Source organism: Pseudophryne corroboree, chromosome 6 (genome assembly GCF_028390025.1).
Source record: "Pseudophryne corroboree isolate aPseCor3 chromosome 6, aPseCor3.hap2, whole genome shotgun sequence".
Lineage (NCBI taxonomy): Eukaryota > Metazoa > Chordata > Amphibia > Anura > Myobatrachidae > Pseudophryne > Pseudophryne corroboree.
The window spans coordinates 799,894,706-799,916,427 of record NC_086449.1 but is presented as its reverse complement, the minus strand read 5'-3'; the positions used below and the strand labels follow the sequence as shown (position 1 = coordinate 799,916,427).

At 48.3% G+C, this 21,722-nt stretch overlaps 1 protein-coding gene across 3 annotated transcripts in view; it reads right to left on the bottom strand.

The window, feature by feature from the left end:
* Nucleotides 1-21,722, bottom strand: part of SHISAL1 (shisa like 1) — a 203,201-nt gene that overhangs the window by 13,887 nt on the left and 167,592 nt on the right. The window contains exon 4 of one of the 3 annotated variants that reach the window (XM_063928912.1): nt 16,212-16,499. The exons of 1 other annotated variant lie outside the window; for it this stretch is intronic. In XM_063928912.1, coding sequence (XP_063784982.1) covers nt 16,212-16,499 — 288 coding nt within the window. Of the gene's footprint in view, nt 1-16,207; nt 16,500-21,722 lie in introns of those variants that run through there. One more of the 3 variants, XM_063928911.1, reaches the window with a different exon arrangement.

The following is a 21,722-nucleotide window of genomic DNA, read 5'->3' as shown; positions in this document are numbered from 1 at the left end:
TAGCAGGCCGTTGTAAACAGCTCTTAACTCGAGAACATTTATGTGGAGACAAGCTTCCTGGAGCGACCATTTCCCCTGGAAGTTTCTTCCTTGGGTGACTGCGCCCCAGCCCCGGAGACTTGCATCTGTTGTCAGAAGTACCCAGTCCTGGATACCGAACCGGCGTCCTCCTAGGAGGTGAGAACTTTGTAGCCACCACAGGAGAGAAATTCTGGCTCTGGGAGATAGACTTATCTTCCGGTGCATGTGCAGGTGAGACCCGGACCATTTGCTCAGCAAGTACCACTGAAACACCCGGGCATGAAACCTGCCAAACGGAATGGCTTCGTACACCGCAACCATTTTCCCCAGAACCCGAGTACAGTGATGGATTGACACACTCGTCGGCCTCAGAAGTTCCCTGACCATCGTCTGCAGTTCCACAGCTTTTTCTTCTGGAAGAAATACTCTCCGTAACTCCGTGTCCAGAATCATGTCCAGAAAAGGCAGCCGAGTGGTCGGAATCAACTGAGATTTTGGCAAATTGAGCACCCAACCGTGCTGTCGCAGAACGGATAGTGACAAATTCACACTTCTCAGCAATCGTTCCTTGGACCTCGCCTTTATCAGGAGATCATCCAAGTACGGGATAATTGTAACCCCTTGCTTGCGAAGGAGAACCAGCATTTCTGCCATGACCTTGTTGAAAATCCTCGGGGCCGTGGAAAGCCCAAACGGCAACGTCTGAAATTGGTAATGAGAATCCTGTATCGCAAACCTGAGGAAGGCCTGATGCGAAGGATATATTGGGACGTGTAAGTAGGCATCCTTTATATCTACTGACGCCATAAAATCCCCCCCTTCTAGGATGGAAATCACAGCTCGAAGAGATTCCATCTTGAACTTGAAAACTTTCAAGTATGGATTGAGGGATTTTAGATTCAGAATCGGTCTGACCGAACCGTCCGGTTTCGGTACCACAAAGAGGCTCGAGTAGAACCCCTCCCCCCGTTGGGACGGGGGAATGGGAACAATGACCCTCTGTTGACACAATTTTTGTATCGCTGCCAGCACCACCTCCCTGTCCGGAAGAGACACCGGTAAGGCCGAAATGAAAAACCGATGAGGGGGCACCTCCCGAAACTCCAGCTTGTATCCCTGAGACACAATCTCTAGGACCCAAGGATCCAGGTCTGATTGAATCCAGACCTAACTGAAGATCCGCAGATGGCCCCCCACCGGTCCGGACTCCCCCAGGGAAGCCCCAGCGTCATGCGGTGGACTTGGTAGAAGCAGGGGAGTACTTTTGGTCCTGGGCGCCTGACACGGCAGGCGACTTCCTTCCCCTTCCTCTACCCTTTGAAGCGAGGAAGGACGAACCTTTTCCACGCCTGTATTTACTTGGACGAAAGGACTGCATCTGCTGATGTGGTGCCTTTTTCTGTTGTGTGGGAACATAGGGAAGAAAAGAGGACTTACCCGCAGTCGTGGTAGAGACCAGGTCAGCCAAGCCGTCCCCAAACAAGACATTACCTTTGAAGGGTAAAGCTTCCATAGCTCTCTTGGAGTCGGCATCAGCATTCCATTGATGGATCCACAACGCCCTCCTGGCCGATATCGACATGGCATTTGCTCTTGATCCCAAGAGACAAACATCCCTCGCCGCATCCTTCAGGTAAACTGCAGCGTCCTTGATATAACCAAGAGTCAAAATAACATTATCTTTATCAAGGGTATCCATATCAGAAGCTAAATTCTCAGCCGATTTAGCAATAGCACTACTCACCCATACCGAGGCCACAGCAGGTCTGAGCAATGCACCCGAATTAGCGAAAATGGACTTGAGAGACGTCTCCAGCTTGCGATCCGCCGGATCCTTGAGAGCTGCCGTGTCAGGAGACGGAAGCGCCACTTTCTTAGACAAACATGATAGAGTTTTGTCAACATTTGGAGACGACTCCCATTTTTCCCTGTCATCAGTGGGGAAAGGATACGCCATGTAAATCCTCTTGGGAATCTGCCACCTCTTGTCCGGTGACTCCCAAGCCTTTTCACAAAGAGTATTCATTTCATGAGAGGGGGGAAACTTCACCTCAGTTTTTCCCTTTGAACAAGCAAATCCTTGTTTCCTGTACCGCAGGTTCATCAGAAATGCGTAAAACATCTTTTATAGCCACAATCATGTATTGAATACTCTTAACTAATCGTGGATGTAAAGCAGCCTCAGTGAAATCGACCTCGGAATCAGAGTCCATGTCGGTATCAGTATCTACCACTTGAGTAAATGCCCGCTTTTGCGACCCCGATGGGGTCTGTACCTGAGCCAAAGCCTCCACCATGGACTTTTTCCACACCTGTGTCTGTGACTCAGATTTATCCAACCTCTTTGACAAAGAAGCTACATTCGTATTAATTGTACTTAGCAATGTGAGTAAATCAGGTGAAATCTAGACCCGCATCTGCTCCCCAAATAACCTCCTCCGGTGAATAACATTCAGCCTCAGACATGCCGACACGTATTATCGACACACGGACACACACACAGAATGTCTCAGCTAGGGGACAGGCCCACAATGAAGCCCAGATAGAGGACACAGAGGGAGTATGCCAGCTCACACCCCAGCGCCCAAATATCCCGTCAAGGGATATATGTGATCAGCGCTGCTTAAAGTATAATAAAATGCACCACAAACTGCGCCCCCCCCCCCCCCCCCCCCCGATTAGCTCCCCGTTACTTTCAGAGGAGCTGTGGAGGTCCCGGGTCAGCGTCTCCTTCAGCCGCATGTGGAGGAGAAAATGGCGCTGTGAGCAGCACGGCTAAGCTCCGCCCCTTTCCGGCGCACTTCAGCCCGCCAAATTTGAAAACTTGAAAATGTCAGTGGGGGTCTGAGAAACGGTGCAGAGGCACCGAAAAGGCTTCTGCCGGCTCCCAGACCTCAGTAACATGCTGCCCAGGGCGCCCCCCCCCCCCAGCGCCCTGCACCCTGTGAGTGCTGTTGTGATAGTGTGTGGGAGCGTAGCGCTGCGCTGTACCTCGTTACTGAAGTCTTCTGCCGTCACTGAAGTCTTCTGTCTTCTGCATACTCACCCGGCTTCTGTCTTCTGTGAGGGGGGTGACGGCGCGGCTCCGGGAGCTAATGGTGTCCAGTAGCCTAAGAAGCAAAGCCCTTAACTAAGTAGAAGTAGGTCATACTTCTCTCCCCTCACTCCCACGCTGCAGGGAGCCTGTAGCCAGCAGGTCTCCCTGAAAATAAAAAACCTAACAGAAAGTCTTTTCTAGAGAAACTCAGTAGAGCTCCCCTAGTCTGTGTCCAGTCTCTCTGGGCACAAAGTCTAACTGAGGTCTGGAGGAGGGGCATAGAGGGAGGAGCCAGTTCACACCCAGTTTAAGTCTTTTCAGTGTGCCCAAGCGCCTGCGGATCCCGTCTATACCCCATGGTCCTTTTGGAGTCCCCAGCAGCCTCTACGGACTAGGAGAAAACATATATACAGATATACAGTGGTGTAACTACCAAGGGTGAAGGGGGTGCAGCTGCTATGGGGCCAGAGCTGCTTCCAGCCAGACATGAGCTGCCTCCAAGGCACACTTCTCCTCCCTGCACCCCCGCCCACGGGGAGACCAGCCACCGCAGCAGATAGCACCCCCCTCCCCCGCAGGCTGCAGCTACGCGGAAGATGTAGAGGGGCCAGATCCAAGTCCCGGGTATTGCGGTTATTTAGGGGGTGGGGCCTAATTCAGTGTTCAGGACGGACAGGTAATGTATCTCATGCTTGCCCCCCCCCCCCCCCCCTCACCTCTCCATCCTCTATCACCCTGATACTCTCTCCCTTGCTCCTCTCACGCTCTCTCTCTCTCTCTCTCTCTCTCTGACACACTCTCACTCTTTCTCTGAGACTGTTTCTCTTTCCCTAACACTGTCCCTCTCTCTCCCTGACACTGTCCCTCTCTCTCCCTGACACTGTCCCTCTCTCTCCCTGACACTGTCCCTCTCTCTCCCTGACACTGTCCCTCCCCCTCCCTGACACTGTCCCTCTCTCTCCCTGACACTGTCCCTCTCTCTCCCTAACACTGTCCCTCTCTCTCCCTGACACTGTCCCTCTCTCTCCCTGACACTGTCCCTCTCTCTCCCTGACACTGTCTCTCTCTCTCCCTGACACTGTCCTTCTCTCTCCCTGACACTGTCCCTCCCCCTCCCTGACACTGTCGCTCTCTCCCTGACACTGTCGCTCTCTCTCTCTGACACTATCTCTGACTCCCTGATACTATCCCCCTCTCTCTCCCTCCCTGACACTGTCTTTCTCTCTCCGATACTCTCTCCTTCTCTCTCCCTCATACTGTCCCCCTCTCTCTCCCTCCCTGACACTGTCTTTCTCTCTCTGATACTCTCTCCTTCTCTCTCCCTCATACTGTCCCCTTCTCTCTCCCTCCCTGACACTGTCTCTCTCTCTCTCGGATACTCTCTCCTTCTCTCTCCCTGATACTGTCCCCTTCTCTCTCCCTCCCTGACACTGTCTTTCTCTCTCTGATACTCTCTCCTTCTCTCTCCCTGATATTGCCCCCCCCTCTCTCTGACACTGCCTCTCTCTCCCTGACACTGTCCCTCCCCCTCCCTGACACTGTCCCTCCCCCTCCCTGACACTGTCCCTCCCCCTCCCTGACACTGTCTCTCTCTCTCTGATACTCTCTCCTTCTCCTTTCCTGATATTGCCCCCCCCCTCTCTCTGACACTGCCTCTCTCTCCCTGACACTGTCCCTCTCTCTCCCTGACACTGTCCCTCTCTCTCCCTGACACTGTCCCTCCCCCTCCCTGACACTGTCGCTCTCTCCCTGACACTGTCGCTCTCTCTCTCTGACACTATCTCTGACTCCCTGATACTATCCCCCTCTCTCTCCCTCCCTGACACTGTCCCTCTCTCTCCCTGACACTGTCCCTCCCCCTCCCTGACACTGTCGCTCTCTCCCTGACACTGTCGCTCTCTCTCTCTGACACTATCTCTGACTCCATGATACTATCCCCCTCTCTCTCCCTCCCTGACACTGTCTTTCTCTCTCCGATACTCTCTCCTTCTCTCTCCCTTATACTGTCCCCCTCTCTCTCCCTCCCTGACACTGTCTTTCTCTCGCTGATACTCTCTCCATCTCTCTCCCTGATACTGTCCCCTTCTCTCTCCCTCCCTGACACTGTCTCTCTCTCTCTGATACTCTCTCCTTCTCTCTCCCTGATACTGTCCCCTTCTCTCTCCCTCCCTGACACTGTCTTTCTCTCTCTGATACTCTCTCCTTCTCTCTCCCTGATACTGTCCCCTTCTCTCTCCCTCCCTGACACTGTCTTTCTCTCTCTGATACTCTCTCCTTCTCTCTCCCTGATACTGTCCCCTTCTCTCTCCCTCCCTGACACTGTCTTTCTCTCTCTGATACTCTCCCCTTCTCTCTCCCTGATACTGTCCCCTTCTCTCTCCCTCCCTGACACTGTCTCTCTCTCTCTCTGATACTCTCTCCTTCTCTCTCCCTGATACTGTCCCCCTCTCTCTCCCTCCCTGACACTGTCTTTCTCTCTCTGATACTCTCCCCTTCTCTCTCCCTGATACTGCCCCCTTCTCTCTCCCTCCCTGACACTGTCTTTCTCTCTCTGATACTCTCCCCTTCTCTTTCCCTCCCTGACACTGTCTTTCTCTCTCTGATACTCTCTCCTTCTCTCTCCCTGATACTGTCCCCTTCTCTCTCCCTCCCTGACACTGTCTTTCTCTCTCTGATACTCTCTCCTTCTCTCTCCCTGATACTGTCCCCCTCTCTCTCCCTCCCTGACACTGTCTTTCTCTCTCTCTGATACTCTCCCCTTCTCTCTCCCTGATACTGTCCCCTTCTCTCCCCCTCCCTGACACTGTCTCTCTCTCTCTCTGATACTCTCTCCTTCTCTCTCCCTGATACTGTCCCCTTCTCTCTCCCTCCCTGACACTGTCTTTCTCTCTCTGATACTCTCCCCTTCTCTCTCCCTGATATTGTCCCCTTCTCTCTCCCTCCCTGACACTGTCTTTCTCTTTCTGATACTCTCTCCTTCTCTCTCCCTGATACTGTCCCCTTCTCTCTCCCTCCCTGACACTGTCTCTCTCTCTCTGATACTCTCTCCTTCTCTCTCCCTGATACTGTCCCCCTCTCTCTCCCTCCCTGACACTGTCGCTCTCTCCCTGACAGTCTCTCTCGCGCTCTCTCTGACTCCCTGATACTGTCCCCCTCTCTCTCCCTCCCTGACACTGTCTTTCTCTCTCTGATACTCTCTCCTTCTCTCTCCCTGATACTGTCCCCTTCTCTCTCTCTCCCTGACACTGTCTCTCTCTCCCTCTCTCTGACACTGTCTATCTCTAGCTCTCTCTGGGCGGGATGTACTAATGTACATCGCCGCCCATCGCCGCCCTGCGCCACAATGCTGATCGCATATGTACTAACATATGCGATCAGCATTGCGGAGGACAGCTCTTCCGATAAGAGCTGTCCTCCGCGATGCGCAGCGGCAGCCTGACTTCCGGGATTCGGCCCCAGGAGTCAGTCTGCGCATGCGCGGGGTGACGGGGGCGGCCGCAGGGCATGCTGGGAGGGATCAGATCGGATCCCTCACACAGCGCCGCGGAGAGAAGCCCATAGGCTTCTATGGACGTACCTAGCCGCGGCGCTGTCCTGCCTGCCGGGGGTTAGTACATCAGGAAAATGCCGTAAACAGGGAGTTTACCGCATTTTCCGCTTAGTACATCCCGCCCTCTCTGTGATATAGCAAATAGATTCATGAAGTGACAACACTTAAACAGCATCAACTCAGACAGTGCCGGACTGGCCCACAGGCAGTGGGGCCCACAGGGGGTTTCCCACCTCCTCCTCTAGGCATCAGCTTCTAGACTGTGCACTAATTCTACATTATACATATGTTACCTTATACTGCAGAGGACTATGGTGTATTTTCCAAAGTGCATTGCTGTTATTAACCTGGTAAATTATCATGCACGCACTAGCAGTATTTACTATATATATTTATCAAGGGGCCCAGCCCATGCACTATAATGGTTAGCCAAACCTCTACGGTGGTTGGCCACACCCCCACTGGAGCCTGGCCACACCCTTAAGCATGGGCCCCTACCATGCATTTTCCCGTGGGTCCTTCATGACCCAGTCCAACACTGATTACAACAGAATTCTAAAATGTATATTCTTCCTTGACTTAAAAAAACAAAACAACCATATTCAATAAAAAATAACAACAAAGAAATAATTAAGATTACACAGTCGACCAATGGGTAAAAGAACAATAGTAAAGCCAGTTACTGACAAGATTCTTAGGGGGAGATTCAATTGTTTGAAAAGTCAGCTGGGTGTCTGCTTTTTCCTATCTAATAGACAGACACCCAACCGACTTTTCAAACATTTGAATTCCCCCCTTAACGTCAACTAGATACTTTGATCCTCGTCAGTTAGGCAATGGGTACTACAGTATGAAACTAAACTGTTGCAGTGCCTTACTGTTGTATGGATTCTTTTACATAAATAAATACCCTCCATGCTGATTTATCTTTGTCCGCTGTGTTATACAGTACAGCCGGAATAATGGATGCAGGGTGTAATGGGTGAAGGCAGTACCATATCTCCACACCCCTTCATGGGCACCTGCAAACCTCCCCCCCCCCCCCTCCCCTTTTCAGAGCAGAGCAGATTGGTGCATGCACAATGTGGGCACACACTCAGAACTGCGCATGCTCAGAATAAGCCCCCCTCATAGCAGAGTGGGTCATAGTTACCTGCTTGGAGAGAAGGCAACTCTCCCACACCCTGTGAATTTTGTCAGGCAGCATACAGACGTCATTAGCTATGAATGCACTGTGTCACCATGGCCCATTGCCCCACATTGTAGTTTATCATGCAGTAAGTCGCAGTTCATGGGACTGTGATGGCAAATTTTATAGTGTCGCATCTCCCCAACCCCCCCCCCCACTCAAACTCACTCTTTGTCAAGCCAGGTCACTAATACCCTTTCACATCGCAATGTCGGGTTGCACCAGGGAATTGGAAACGGTCCTTCCTGGGTGCAACCCGGCATTGGACCCTTTCACAATGCTTCCTGACCCGGCAATATGACACGTCGGGTTGCCATCGCCAGCGAGGCACTTGTAGTTCCACCATCGCCACAGCTGAAGAGCTACTGGTTCCTTGCGTCTGTTCTAGGGGGTGATTCAGACTTGATCGTAGATGTGCTAAATTTAGCACAGCTACGATCAGTCACACTGACATACGGGGGGACGCCCAGCACAGGACTGGTCTGCCCCGCATGTCAGGCCCTGCCCCGTTGCACCAGTACAAAAGCATCGTACAGCGGCAATGCTTGTGTACTGGAAGAGTAACTCCCCACCAGGGCAGCTCCTGCGCACTGGCAGGGTGCTACTCATCGCTGCTCAGGTTGCAGCGGCCGCCAGCCCGCCCCCTCCCGCCCAGCAACCGCCTCTGCCTGTCAATCAGGCAGAGGTGATCACAGGGCTACGACAGCCGTCGGCTGTCTGGCATGCGCCGGCGCACTGCGGCGGCGCACTTCAGACCTGATCGCTGCTGTGCGAACATGCACAGCACCGATCAGGTCTGAATCAGCCCCTAGATCCTGTACACTGCTGTTATATAGTACAGTAACGGCAGAGAATCCTTCTAACTTTCTCTGTTAAAACAATGTTCAATACAAAGATCAAGCACAAATAAACATCTCTGATCAATACTTGTTCTGATGTACCGTCTAATTATATTGTCTCCCCACTGTGTCTCATAAACCTGTTTCTGGCACCAGCAAATCCCTCGGCGGGGAATGGAAAAAGCAAACAGATTTCTTTTAACGCTGTGAACATTTTTTTTTTTTTCTGCTCATCACAGTCGAGTGTCCACCGGGCAGTAATAACACCTCACAGATTACAGACCGTGGTCCTGTCTTGAACTCTATTATTATCCCTTATTTATATGGCGCCACAAGGGTTCCGCAGCGCCCAATGACAGAGTACATATGCATATAATCAAACAGGGAAACAGCAACTTACAGTTGATGACAGTATAGGACAAGTACAGGGTAAATAAACATAGCTACATCAGCAGATGACACTGGAATAAGTATCAGGTGGCAGAAAACTGCTGGATTTGGCGAAGATTATAAAGGGGAGGGATAGATAGACAGGGGTGGCACAGATGGGGTAAATAGAGAATGTGGAACAGAGGGTTAGGATGAGATTTGGCTGGGTTTGGTGAAGAAGTGGGTCTTGAGAGCCCGTTTGAAGTTTTGTAGAGAGGTGGAGAGTCTGAGGGGAGAGGTAGGGAATTCCAGAGAAGTGGTGCAGCACGTGAAAAATCTTGGAGGTAGGAGTGGGAGGAAGTAATCCGTAGGCAGGAGAGTCGGCATGCATTAGCAGAGCGAAGAGGACGGGTGGGAGTGTAAAACCTATAACTCTATAAAACCTTTAGGGAAATGCAATGAGCAGCCATTTGTCAAAATTACTGATTTGGCAGCGGAATTTAAAGCAGCAATTTTCCTAATGGCAAATCAAGAACCTGTGCACTTTGGGGGAAGGGGGGGGGGGGGGGGGGTCACTCACTCCCCTTTCAGACTATCAGAAATATCCCGGGTTATTGCACATGCGTCAGTCCGGGATTTGCTGAGTCTGAAAGAGGCCAGGAAAAATAACCCCTTCCACCAGGGAAGGGGCAAGGGTTAAACCTGGACCTAACAGGTTTGCTGTGCAGTGAAAGTGGGTAAGCCGGGTCTACGTGACCCGGAACCTGTTTACAGCATAGGAAGAGCTGGATAATGCAGGGCGAGTTCAGTCGCAATAAATGTGAGTTCAACAAAAGTACTTTTCTAAACTGTATCATTAACAGAATCACCCTGCGCCTCGGACACGTAGGTGCTAATCAGTTAATTGAACGATTTAGGCCACGTTTTCGCCTCAGTGAATTGATAGGCTGCATTCTCATGGCTATGAGTTCTGACCTCAGTTCCTTTTATTTCCCTGAGCTTTTAAGTGACATCATTATAAAACGCTTTCATGTTTAATGGAATAGCTAGAAAGACCTTGTTCTATTACAGTCCAGTTTACGCCTCTCCTTACAGACGTGTGGGGGAGAAAGCTTGTTATGTGACAATGGCAGCCGTCTTTTCATATTCCCCCCGTTATTGTCTGAGCTCCTCTATCATGGCTGCAAGATGCAAACCGCGATAACGCACGCCATTCAGCCGTCGCTGTATGCGAAATGTTCTCTTGTATTCCACACAGATCAAAAGGTGTCATTAAGCAGAATGCAACTGGAGAAAGATCAGTCCTACTTTCTATTCTGTAACATATTATCCTGTTGCTAGTATTCTTGGTCCATGCCAGGCTGACAGGAATGCTGTGAAATTTTCTTGAACTGAATGCCGAGTTACTGCCACCAATTAACACCTGCGAATGTACTAAATATATACCCATCAATATTCTGCAGTCGCGGCCAAAAGTGGTCCGTGTAATTTTACTGCCTGGGGAAAGGAGTGAAAAATGTGACACACCTGATAAACCCCCCCCCCCCACCCATATCCCTACCCCAACCATCCTCGTAGTAATAAAATATGCAAAAAATAAATCAGAATGTCTAAAATAGAAACTGAAAAGCTATTAGCAATGGAAAGTATATTAAACACCAAGAAGTTTTTTAAATACATCCACAGCAAACGAATAAAGAAAGAGACTATAGGCCCTTTTAAAGGCAATTTGGGCGTCCTAATCAAAGACGACAAAGACATAGCGGAAAAATTAAACAAGTTTTTCTCATCTATATTCACAAGAGAGGACCAGATGGCAGAATAACCTTAACAATGATAATGTCCCACTTCTTAATGCTTATTTAAGTGAGGAAGTAGTCTGTGACCAATTAAAAAAAATTAAGATTAATAAGTCACCTGGTCCCGATGGAATTCACCCAAGGGTTCTCATGGCCCTACACTCTGAATAAGCAAGACCCCTATATCTGATTTTCAATGACTCACTTACATCAGACATGGTCCCCAAAGACTGGCGTATAGCGGAAGTAGTGCCGATATTTAAAAAGGGAAGTAAATTTGAACCAGGTAATTATAGACCAGTAAGTCTTACATCTATCATCTATAGTGGGGAATGTACTGGAAGGTATTTTAAGAGACAGAATACAGGTGTTCCTTGAAACCAATAAGGTTATTAATAGGAACCAACACGGATTTGTGAAGGATCGATCATGTCAAACTAACTTAATAGGCTTTTATGAAACAGTTAATGCGAACCTAGACCAGGGTAAAGAGGTGGATGTAATCTTTTTAGACTTTGCAAAAGCTTTCGATACAGTACTGTACCTCACATGAAACTTATCTACAAATTGAGGGAACGTGGGCTAGGGAGCACAATTTGCACTTGGGTAAGAAATTGGTTGGATAAAAGGGAGCAGCGAGTGGTGGTAAAAGGAACGTTTTCAAAATGGTCTGAAGTACTAAGTGGTGTGCCACAAGGGTCTGTACTTGGACCAATATTGTTTGACATTTTCATAAATGACCTAGAAGTAGGTTTAAAAAAGTACAGTGTCACTTTTTGCAGACAATACCAAATTGTGTAAAATTATAAATTCAGAGGGGGGTGCTAAGTCTCTGCAGAATGACTTATTTAAATTGGAGTCACGGGCAGAAAAATGGAGAATGCGGTTCAATATAGACAAATGTAAGGTAATGTACTTTGGTAGCAAGAACAAAAATACTACCTACATACTAAATAGGGAGAAACTAGGGGATTCTGTATTGGAAAAAGATTTAGGTGTTCACATAGATAACAAACTTAGCAGTAGTACCCAAAGTAGGAATGCAGCCAAAAAGGCTAATATGGTATTAGCATGCATAAAGCGGGGAATTGATGAGAGTGTTATATTGCCATTATAAAAAATCACTAGTGAGGCCACATCCCGAATACTGCGCATAACTATGGGCACCTTACTACAAAAAGGATATCCTGGAACTAGAAATGGTCCAGAGACTGGTGACCAAATCGATTAAGAGGATGGAGACGCTAGAATATGAGGAAAGACTTGATAGGCTAGATATGTTTACACTGGAAAAAAGGAGATTAAGAGGAGACATGATTAACATTCACAAATATATAAGGGGTCAATAAACACAGAGCTAGCGGGGGATTTGCTTTTGGTAAGATCATCACAATAGCCACACGGACACCCGCTTAGGTTAGAGGAGAGGATATTTTGAACACAGAGACGTAAAGGTTTCTTCACAGTAAGGACAACACGTATTTGGAATTCCCTGCCTGAGAGAGTAGTAATGGCGGGCACGGTCACTACTTTTAAGAATGGACTGAATACATTTCTAATGGATAAGGATATACAGGGATATGGTGGGTAAATTATGCACTTTAGTAATAAAATAAAATAAAATATAATAATAAAAAAAGGGTACTTGACATAATGGCTAAACATTCACCATAGTTAAAAATAGTCTTACAAATAATACAGTGTAGGAGATCACTAACAGGTTGAACTCGATGGACAATTGTCTTTTTTCAACCTAAGATACTATGTTACTATGGGGGTCATTCCGAGTTGATCGCTCGCTGCTGATTTTCGCAGCGCAGCGATCAGGTAAAAAAAATTGCAAAACTGCACATGCGTATGCAACGCAATGCGCAGGTGCGTTGTACGGGTACAAAGAGTATCGTGCTGGGCGATGGATTTAGCGAAGATTCCATTCGTACAGCCGAACGCAAGGTGAGTGACAGAAAGAGGGCGTTTATGGGTGTCAACTGACCATTTTCTGGGAGTGTTTGGGAAACGCAGGTGTGTCCAAGCGTTTTCAGGGCGGGTGTCTTACGTCAATTCTGGCACCAAAAAGACTGAAGTGATCGCAAGGGCTGAGTAAGTCCAGAGCTACTCAGAAACTGCACAAACTGTTTTTGCTGCGCTCGGCTGCAAAGGCGTTCGCACACTTGTAAAGCAAAAATACACTCCCCCGTGGGCGGCGACTATGCGTTTGCACGGCTGCTAAAAGTTGCTGGCGATCGATCAACTCGGAATGACCCCCTATGTTACTATGTTATGCAGAATTGTGTTTTAATAAAACTGTTGTAAGTAAAGTGTGATTTATACCTTGAATTGTCCCCAATTTGATTTGTTACAGGTTTGTTCAGTCCATGGAGGAGTCAGGTAATAAAGAGGAGATGCAGCAGTTTTATATCGTCTCAGGGATAAATTTACCAAAGCTTCTAAAACAGAGAATTGGTGATATTGCCCATAGCAACCAATCAAATGCTGCCTATCATTTTTTTAAAGGCAACAGAAATATGGTAGACACCATCTGAGTGGTTGCTACGGCCAACAACAATTCTCTGTTTTAGAAGCTTTAGTACATTTACCCCTTAGTGTTTGCTGGATTATCAATTTATGCTGGAAGGATTTTCTAGAACAACGTTAACTCTTTAGATTCATCAGCTCTACATGACTGGGCTGAGCTAAGAATGATTCGTTTACTGACCCAGAATGAGATTTACTGTAGGTCTTCATGCGTTTGCAAGTGCTTTGCCGTTATGTTATGTTTATGAACAGAACAGTACAGGAGACACACTGCGTACTTTCACAGTATTAGAGATGTGCGGCTCGGTTCTCAGGAATCCGAACCCTATAGAATTTTGTGGACCCGAACCAAAACACGGTCCAGATCTCCCGGGGAGATCCGAACAAAGTCCAGGTTCGGATCTTCCCGCTGTTCAAATTCAGATTTTAAATCCAAAATTTTGGGGTTTGGATTGCAAAAATTACAAGATTTTAGCTGTTTTTGTCGTAAAAAAATAAATTAAAAAAATCCAGATCCAAAACCAAAACACTTGAGTGTGGTTTTGCAAAACTATACTACGAAGATGAATCCAGATCCAAAACCAAAACACAGGGGTCAGCGTGCATTTCTATACAATATATCTAAAAATATATATTTATATATATTTTTTTAAATGCATACAATTGGCACAATGAATCATAAGCTTCTTTTCACTTATGTATTCTCTGTGAGCTTGTACGGGGTGCTGCTTCCATTATTTTCTACATCTATAATGGTTGGGCAAGTATCTGAGAAACATGGGAGCCAACAATATATTTTCGGAACCGGCCTTACGACACTAGTGCGCCCGTACTTGCTAAGTAACCTTTTGCACCCATGCTTGCCTTATATCTGAATGTCCTGAAGTGGATTGGCTGCAGCAGCAGAAGACCACAGTGGGTCACACTCCTGCCAGCTGAGAACACAAGCTCACCAAAGCTGGAGCATTGGAGATTGGTGAAGCATCACCATGTCTGGCAAATCTCAATTTCTTCTGCTACGTGTAGGGGGTCGGAATTTAGCACTAGCTGCATGGATCCACCCAGCCCTGTGTGAACAGTACAGACTGCTGGTGTACTGTGGGGAATGTTTTCTTGGCACACATTATACCCCTTCATACCAAGTGAACATTGCTTAAATGCCGCAGCTACCTGAGTATTGTTGGTCACCATGTGCATGGAACCACCTGTGGGGGGCAGCCTGTGCACCGTAACCTTTTTCTCTGCATAATACAAGCAATCTGCCCTTAGGTTCCCAGTCCAAATAAAGCTAAGGGTTGGGGCTCTGGTAATCTGACACTGGACAATCCCAACCTGGTAGGTACAGCTTTAACATTTCTTCAGCAGGCCGTCACTCCACCTCCACCCCCCTTCCCCCTGGCTACACCACTGTCCCCAGTCACAAGTCTGGCTCCATTAGTCCACATTAAGGATGCAGTGGAATGTGCAGGGGATGTAGTGGAACGGGAGAGTCGCAGCAGTAATGTGCAGGGGATATGGTGGAACGGGAGAGTCGCAGCAGTAATGTGCAGTGGATATGGTGGAACGGGAGAGTTGCGGCAGGAATGGGCAGGGGATGTGATAAAATGAGAGAGTAGCAGCAGGAATGTGGTGGTACGGGAGAGTCGCAGCAGTAATGTGCAGGAGATATGGTGGAATGGGAGAGTTGCGGCAGGAATGTGCAGGGGATGTGATGGAATGAGAGAGTAGCAGCAGGAATGTGGTGGAACGGGAGAGTCGCAGCAGTAATGTGCAGGGGATATGGTGGAACGGGAGAGTTGCGTCAGGAATATGCAGGGGATGTGATGGAATGAGAGGGGTTCACTACGATATGCCGGCAGTCGGGCTCCCGGCGACCAGCATACCGGCGCCGGGAGCCCGACCGCCGGCTTACCGACAGTGTGGCGAGCGCAAATGAGCCCCTTGCGGGCTCGCTGCGCTCGCCACGCTACAGGCACGGTGTTTATTCTCCCTCCAGGGGGGTCGTGGACCCCCACGAGGGATAATAAGTGTCGGTATGCCGGCTGTCGGGATGCCGGCGCCGGTGGAACGGGAAAGTCACAGCAGGAATATGCAGGAGATATGGAGGAAACGGGAGAGTCACAGCAGGAATGTGAAGGGAGGGATATGGTGGATCAGGAGATTCCTAGCTTTGTATTTAACAATCAGCAACTTCTGGGCTTTGTCTAAGCTGGTTATTATAAATACAGCCTGAAGAGCCTTAGAAAACACACGATCAGGATCTGAATACAAGCTTAATTGCTCATATGATAAATGCAGGAGAAATGATAAACTTCCAAAATTCACATTTGCTTTAGCTATTTTCCTGCTTGCCCTAAAAACACTGCATGTACCTTTCTTAAAGCAGGATAACTCCCTGAGGGGCAGATTTATTAAGCCCGGTGAAGTGATAAAGTGCAAGGTGATAAAGGACCAGCCAGTCCGCTCCTAACTGACAATTTTTCAAACCCAGCCTGTGATATGAAAGTTAGGATCTGATTGGCTGGTGTGTTATCACCTTCCACTTTATCACTTCACCAGGCTTAATAAATCTGCCCCTGAGTTCTACATGATAACATTTACTAATTTTTATTTAAGACACAGCAGAAACACAGCTTATGTGACACCTCCTAAAGTCTGAACATTAAATAAATATTGGTTGATTTTCAATTGCCCATTACCAGTTGATTCTCATTCATGACCACAGGTGAATGTACATTACTTACAGAAGTCAGGTAAGGTAATAACAATCCTTTTACTGAATGCCCACCAATGACTGAAGTTGGTGCAGTAGTAGGTATTATATTTGGACATGGTGGCACAGACAGAAAGCGTACTGTATCTATCATCTTACCAGGCGGTAGAAGTCTGAAAGGACATCAGTGTTGGACTAACAGTATCTCCCTTTAAAGTGTGTACAGCATGTGCCATCTGAGGGTGAGTCTGTGCTTGGCATGGCTCCTGTGCCGCTTTGTCCCACTGCCTCTGTCCTTGCCTCATCCATTTGCCTTGGATGCCCCACCTCGCGAGATACATCTTGCAGATGTCATAGTTCATTGCTGAATAATACATCAGATCCAGGACCAGCAGGACCACCACAAAAAACCCATAGATCCAGACTCCGACCAGTGCGCTGTAGTTGCTGCGGTAAATAGAACAAGTTACAAACATGAAAGAATGAAACGTATCACACGCATAAGCAAGAAGATTTGTAACAGGAAATAAGAACCGTTATACAAGTCTACAAGATCTTCATCATACAGTAATAGGCCCTACACACTGGGCGATAATACTGAAAGATATCAACGATCTCGTTCATTAATGAACCAGATACCATTCATATCCTTCAGTGTGGAGGCACCAGCCATGAACGATGCGCGGCCCCAGGCTCGTTCATCGCTGGTGCCCCGTCGGTTGTGCATGCAGGCCAATATGGACAATCTCGTCCATATTTGCCTGCACTGCTATGGAGACGGGTGACGGGGGGAGTGAAGAAACTTCACTCCCCCCGTCACTGCCCCCTTGCCGCCGGGTCGCCCGTCGGCCGTATCCGCCATCGGGCAACTCGACCGCGGATCGACAAATGTGTAGGGCCCTTTTCTCTCAACTGGTTATGGGACTCAGGGTCAACAGTGTCTAGGTCGACACACATTAGGTCAACGCCTATTGGTCGACAGTGAGTAGGTGGACACAGGAAATAGGTCGACATGGCTAATAGGTCGACATGAACAAGGTTAACATGGAAAAAGGTCGACATGAGTTTTTTAATGTTTTTTTGGTGTTGTTTTCTTCGTAAAGTGACCATGAACCCCAATTAGTGCACCGTGTCCCCTCACATAGCTCGCGGCTTCGGGCAAGGTGCCTCGCTCCTCTACCGCGGTGCTCGGCACAGGTTACCGTTCCCAATCGTAGTCCACGTGGATCGCATAATATGAAAACTTTTTTTTAAAATCCGTGAAAAAGGCATGTCGACCTTTTTTCCATGTCGACCTTGTTCGCGTCGACGTAATGGTGGTGTCGACATATTTCTTGTGTCGACCTAGTCACTGTCAACCAATAGGCGTCAACCTAAAGTGTGTCGACCCAGAATCCGGATAGCCTCTCAACTTTCCTGATGAAGGCGCAATAATTGTGACTTTAGGGAATTGTCCCACTGCACTTGTGATTTGTTTCACACTCGTGGAAGTGATCTGTAAACCACTTTAACTTCACAAGGAAAAACAAATGTTCCTTCTTAACAGGAGTAACCAGTGGAATTCCGCTCCTAAGAGGTCATTACTTTGCTAGCTCATAAATGTGTATTTTATGTAAGGGGGGAAACCATGAAAACCAAGGCATGAAATACATGTTATTGTTAGGGATGTTCCATACGCCTAAGAAGGATGCCAAATCTAGGAAGAAAAATGTACTGGCAATTTCTCAGGCCAACCAAACTTTACTGACATGTTATGTGACATACTGTATGTAATACTGTATACAATGTTTACAAACAAATGACATTATATGCACCAATAATAAATGTGTACAGGACCCCATATTGTCAAATCTGTAATACATTCTATTGGGCACTCCTGAAACAGTAGCACCCAGACTCCTGGGGCCCCAGAACAATAGTACACTGAGACTTGGGGCCCCAGCACAATAGTACACTGAGACTTGGGGCCCCAGCACAATAGTACACTGAAACTTGGGGACCCAGCACAATAGTACACTGAGACTTGGGGCCCCAGAACAATAGTACACTGAAACTTGGGGCCCCAGCACAATAGTACACTGAAACTTGGGGCCCCAGAACAATAGTACACTGAGAGTTGGGGCCCCAGCACAATAGTACACTGAAACTTGGGGCCCCAGCACAATAGTACACTGAAACTTGGGGCCCCAGCACAATAGTACACTGAAACTTGGGGCCCCAGAACAATAGTACACTGAGACTTGGGGCCCCAGCACAATAGTACACTGAGACTTGGGGACCCAGCACAATAGTACACTGAGACTTGGGGACCCAGCACAATAGCACACCGATACTTGGGGCCCCAGCACAATAGTACACTGAGACTTGGTGCCCCAGAACAATAGTACACTGATACTTGGTGCCCCAGAACAATAGTACACTGAGACTTGGGGCCCCAGAACAATAGTACACTGAGACTTGGGGACCCAGCACAATAGTACACTGAGACTTGGGGCCCCAGAACAATAGTACACTGAGACTTGGGGACCCAGCACAATAGTACACTGAGACTTGGGGCCCCAGAACAATAGTACACTGAGACTTGGGGACCCAGCACAATAGTACACTGAGACTTGGTGCCCCAGAACAATAGTACACTGAGACTTGGGGCCCCAGAACAATAGTACACTGAGACTTGGGGACCCAGCTAAATAGTACACTGAGACTTGGTGCCCCAGAACAATAGTACACTGAGACTTGGGGCCCCAGAACAATAGTACACTGAGACTTGGGCCCCAGCACAATAGTACACTGAGACTTGGTGCCCCAGAACAATAGTACACTGAGACTTGGGCCCCAGCACAATAGTACACTGAGACTTGGGGCCCCAGTACAATAGTACACTGAGACTTGGGGCCCCAGCACAATAGTACACTGAGACTTGGGGCCTCAGCACAATAGTACACTGAAACTTGGGGCCCCAGCACAATAGTACACTGAGACTTGGGGCCCCAGCACAATAGTACACTGAAACTTGGGGCCTTAGTACAATAGTACACTGAGACTTGGGGCCTCAGCACAATACTACACTGAGACTTGGGGCCCCAGCACAATAGTACACTGAGACTTGGAGCCTCAGCACAATACTACACTGAGACTTGGGGCCCCAGCACAATAGTACACTGAGACTTGGGGCCCCAGTACAATAGTACACTGAGACTTGGGGCCCCAGCACAATAGTACACTGAAACTTGGGGCCTTAGTACAATAGTACACTGAGACTTGGGGCCTCAGCACAATACTACACTGAGACTTGGGGCCCCAGCACAATAGTACACTGAGACTTGGAGCCTCAGCACAATACTACACTGAGACTTGGGGCCCCAGCACAATAGTACACTGAGACTTGGGGCCCCAGAACAATAGTACACTGAGACTTGGGGCCTCAGCACAATACTACACTGAGACTTGGGGCCCCAGCACAATAGTACACTGAGACTTGGAGCCTCAGCACAATACTACACTGAGACTTGGGGCCCCAGCACAATAGTACACTGAGACTTGGGGCCCCAGTACAATAGTACACTGAGACTTGGGGCCTTAGTACAATAGTACACTGAGACTTGGGGCCCCAGTACAATAGTACACTGAGACTTGGGGCCCCAGCACAATAGTACACTGAGACTTGGGGCCTTAGTACAATAGTACACTGAGACTTGGAGCCTCAGCACAATAGTACACTGAGACTTGAGGCCCCAGCTCAATAGTACATTGAGACAATAATCGTTACATAAAATACAATGACTGTTACAAGAACTGCTTTGACTCATTTAATAAAGCGTGTATGGTCACTTTGTTCTCCCAGAAGTAGCAAATTTATTTCAAAGTATCAATCATGAATGATCTGATAAAAAGGGATAGATGCTACTAATATGCAAAATAATTAATACTAAGTGACTGCACTTAATATTACTTTTAAATCTTACAAATATAAACAAAATAACATTTCTTAAAATAAGTGTGTACTATAGATGTGTTTCATTTATGATAAAAAGGGAATGAATCAGCAGTTATCAATAAGCTGCATTAAGGGGGTCATTCCGAGTTGTTCGCTCGCTAGCAGTTTTTAGCAGCCGTGCAAACGCTAAGCCACCGCCCACTGGGAGTGTATTTTAGCTTAGCAGAAGTGCGAACAAAAGGATCGCAGAGCGACTACAAAATAATTTTGTGCAGTTTCAGAGTAGCTTCAGACCTACTCAGCGCTTGCGATCACTTCAGACAGTTCAGTTCCTGTTTTGACGTCACAAACACGCCCTGCGTTCGCCCAGCCACGCCTGCGTTTTTCCTGGCCTGCCTGCGTTTTTTTGATCACTCCCTGAAAACGGTCAGTTGCCACCCAGAAGTTTTTTTGGAATCATCGCTGCGCAGCGAACATTTTCATCTCGCGATCAACTCGGAATGACCCCCAAAGTGACTGTATATTGCTACCTAATATGGTTGGTTTTTATCAGAAGCTAGATATCTGGTTTCATTGTTACATGATTGTTACAGCAGTGACCATGAAATATACAATAACTGCCAGGGAATATAGGCAACAATTACAATAACACTACAATCTGATCAATTTGGCCCCAGTGTGGAAGCTTTGGTTCTGTAGTGGGGCTGCTCTGGAAACTAAGTGATATATTAGTTCATGAAGCAATATGGCTGAAAGTACAAGATATTCTGTGTCTCTGATAGTGAGACATCAGTCTATGGGGGGTCATTCCGAATTGATCGCAGGGTAGCAGTTTTTTGCAGCCGTGCGATCAGATAGTCGCCGCCTATGGGGGAGTGTATTTTAGCTGTGCAAGTGTGCGATCGCTTGTGCAGGGGAGCAGTAGCGGATCTTGTTACGGGCACACAGGATTTTTGCCCGGGACGCCGCCTTCCGGAGGGCGCTGCCGCCATCCGGAAGGTGCCGCCGCCGTAGCAAGATCCGCTACTGGTGGTGCCCCAGACGGTGCTGTGCGGTGCACCACACGGCATTGTGGGAGCGGCACATAGATACTAGGGGTCATAACTGACCTCTAGTGTCTATGCTGTGCTATGGGAGAGACGTCATGACGTCTCTTCCATAGATCAGAGGAGCGGCGCCGGTGGCCGGAGATCGAGGTAAGCAGCGGTCGGGAATCAGCAGCGGGGATGTTGAGTATTAATTAATTATTATTATTATTTTTTTGGTAAGCGGCACAAACGGGGGCACAAGTCTACAGGGGGCATACATGACCACGCCCCTTTATGAAACCACGCCCCCTATTTTCACCTGGGGCGCCACAAGGGCTAGAACCGGCCCTGCAGGGCAGCTGTGCAAAAAGTTTTCGTGCAGTTTCTGAGTAGCTCTGAACTTACTCAGCCGCTGCGATCACTTCAGCCTGTCCGGTCCCGGAATTGACGTCAGACACAACCGCCTAGACACACCTGCGTTTTCCACGCTACTCCCAGAAAATGGTCAGTTGCCACCCAGAAACGCCGTCTTGCTGTCAATCACCTTGATCGCTTTGTGTGTAAGGTCTCACGCTGCCCGGCATTTCCTGTCGCCGGGCAGTGACGCGCCTGTGCATTGCGGCGCATGTGCAGTTCAGACCCGATCGCACCGCTGCGAAAAACTGCAGCGTGTGATTGAGTCGGAATGACCCCCTATGTTACTGA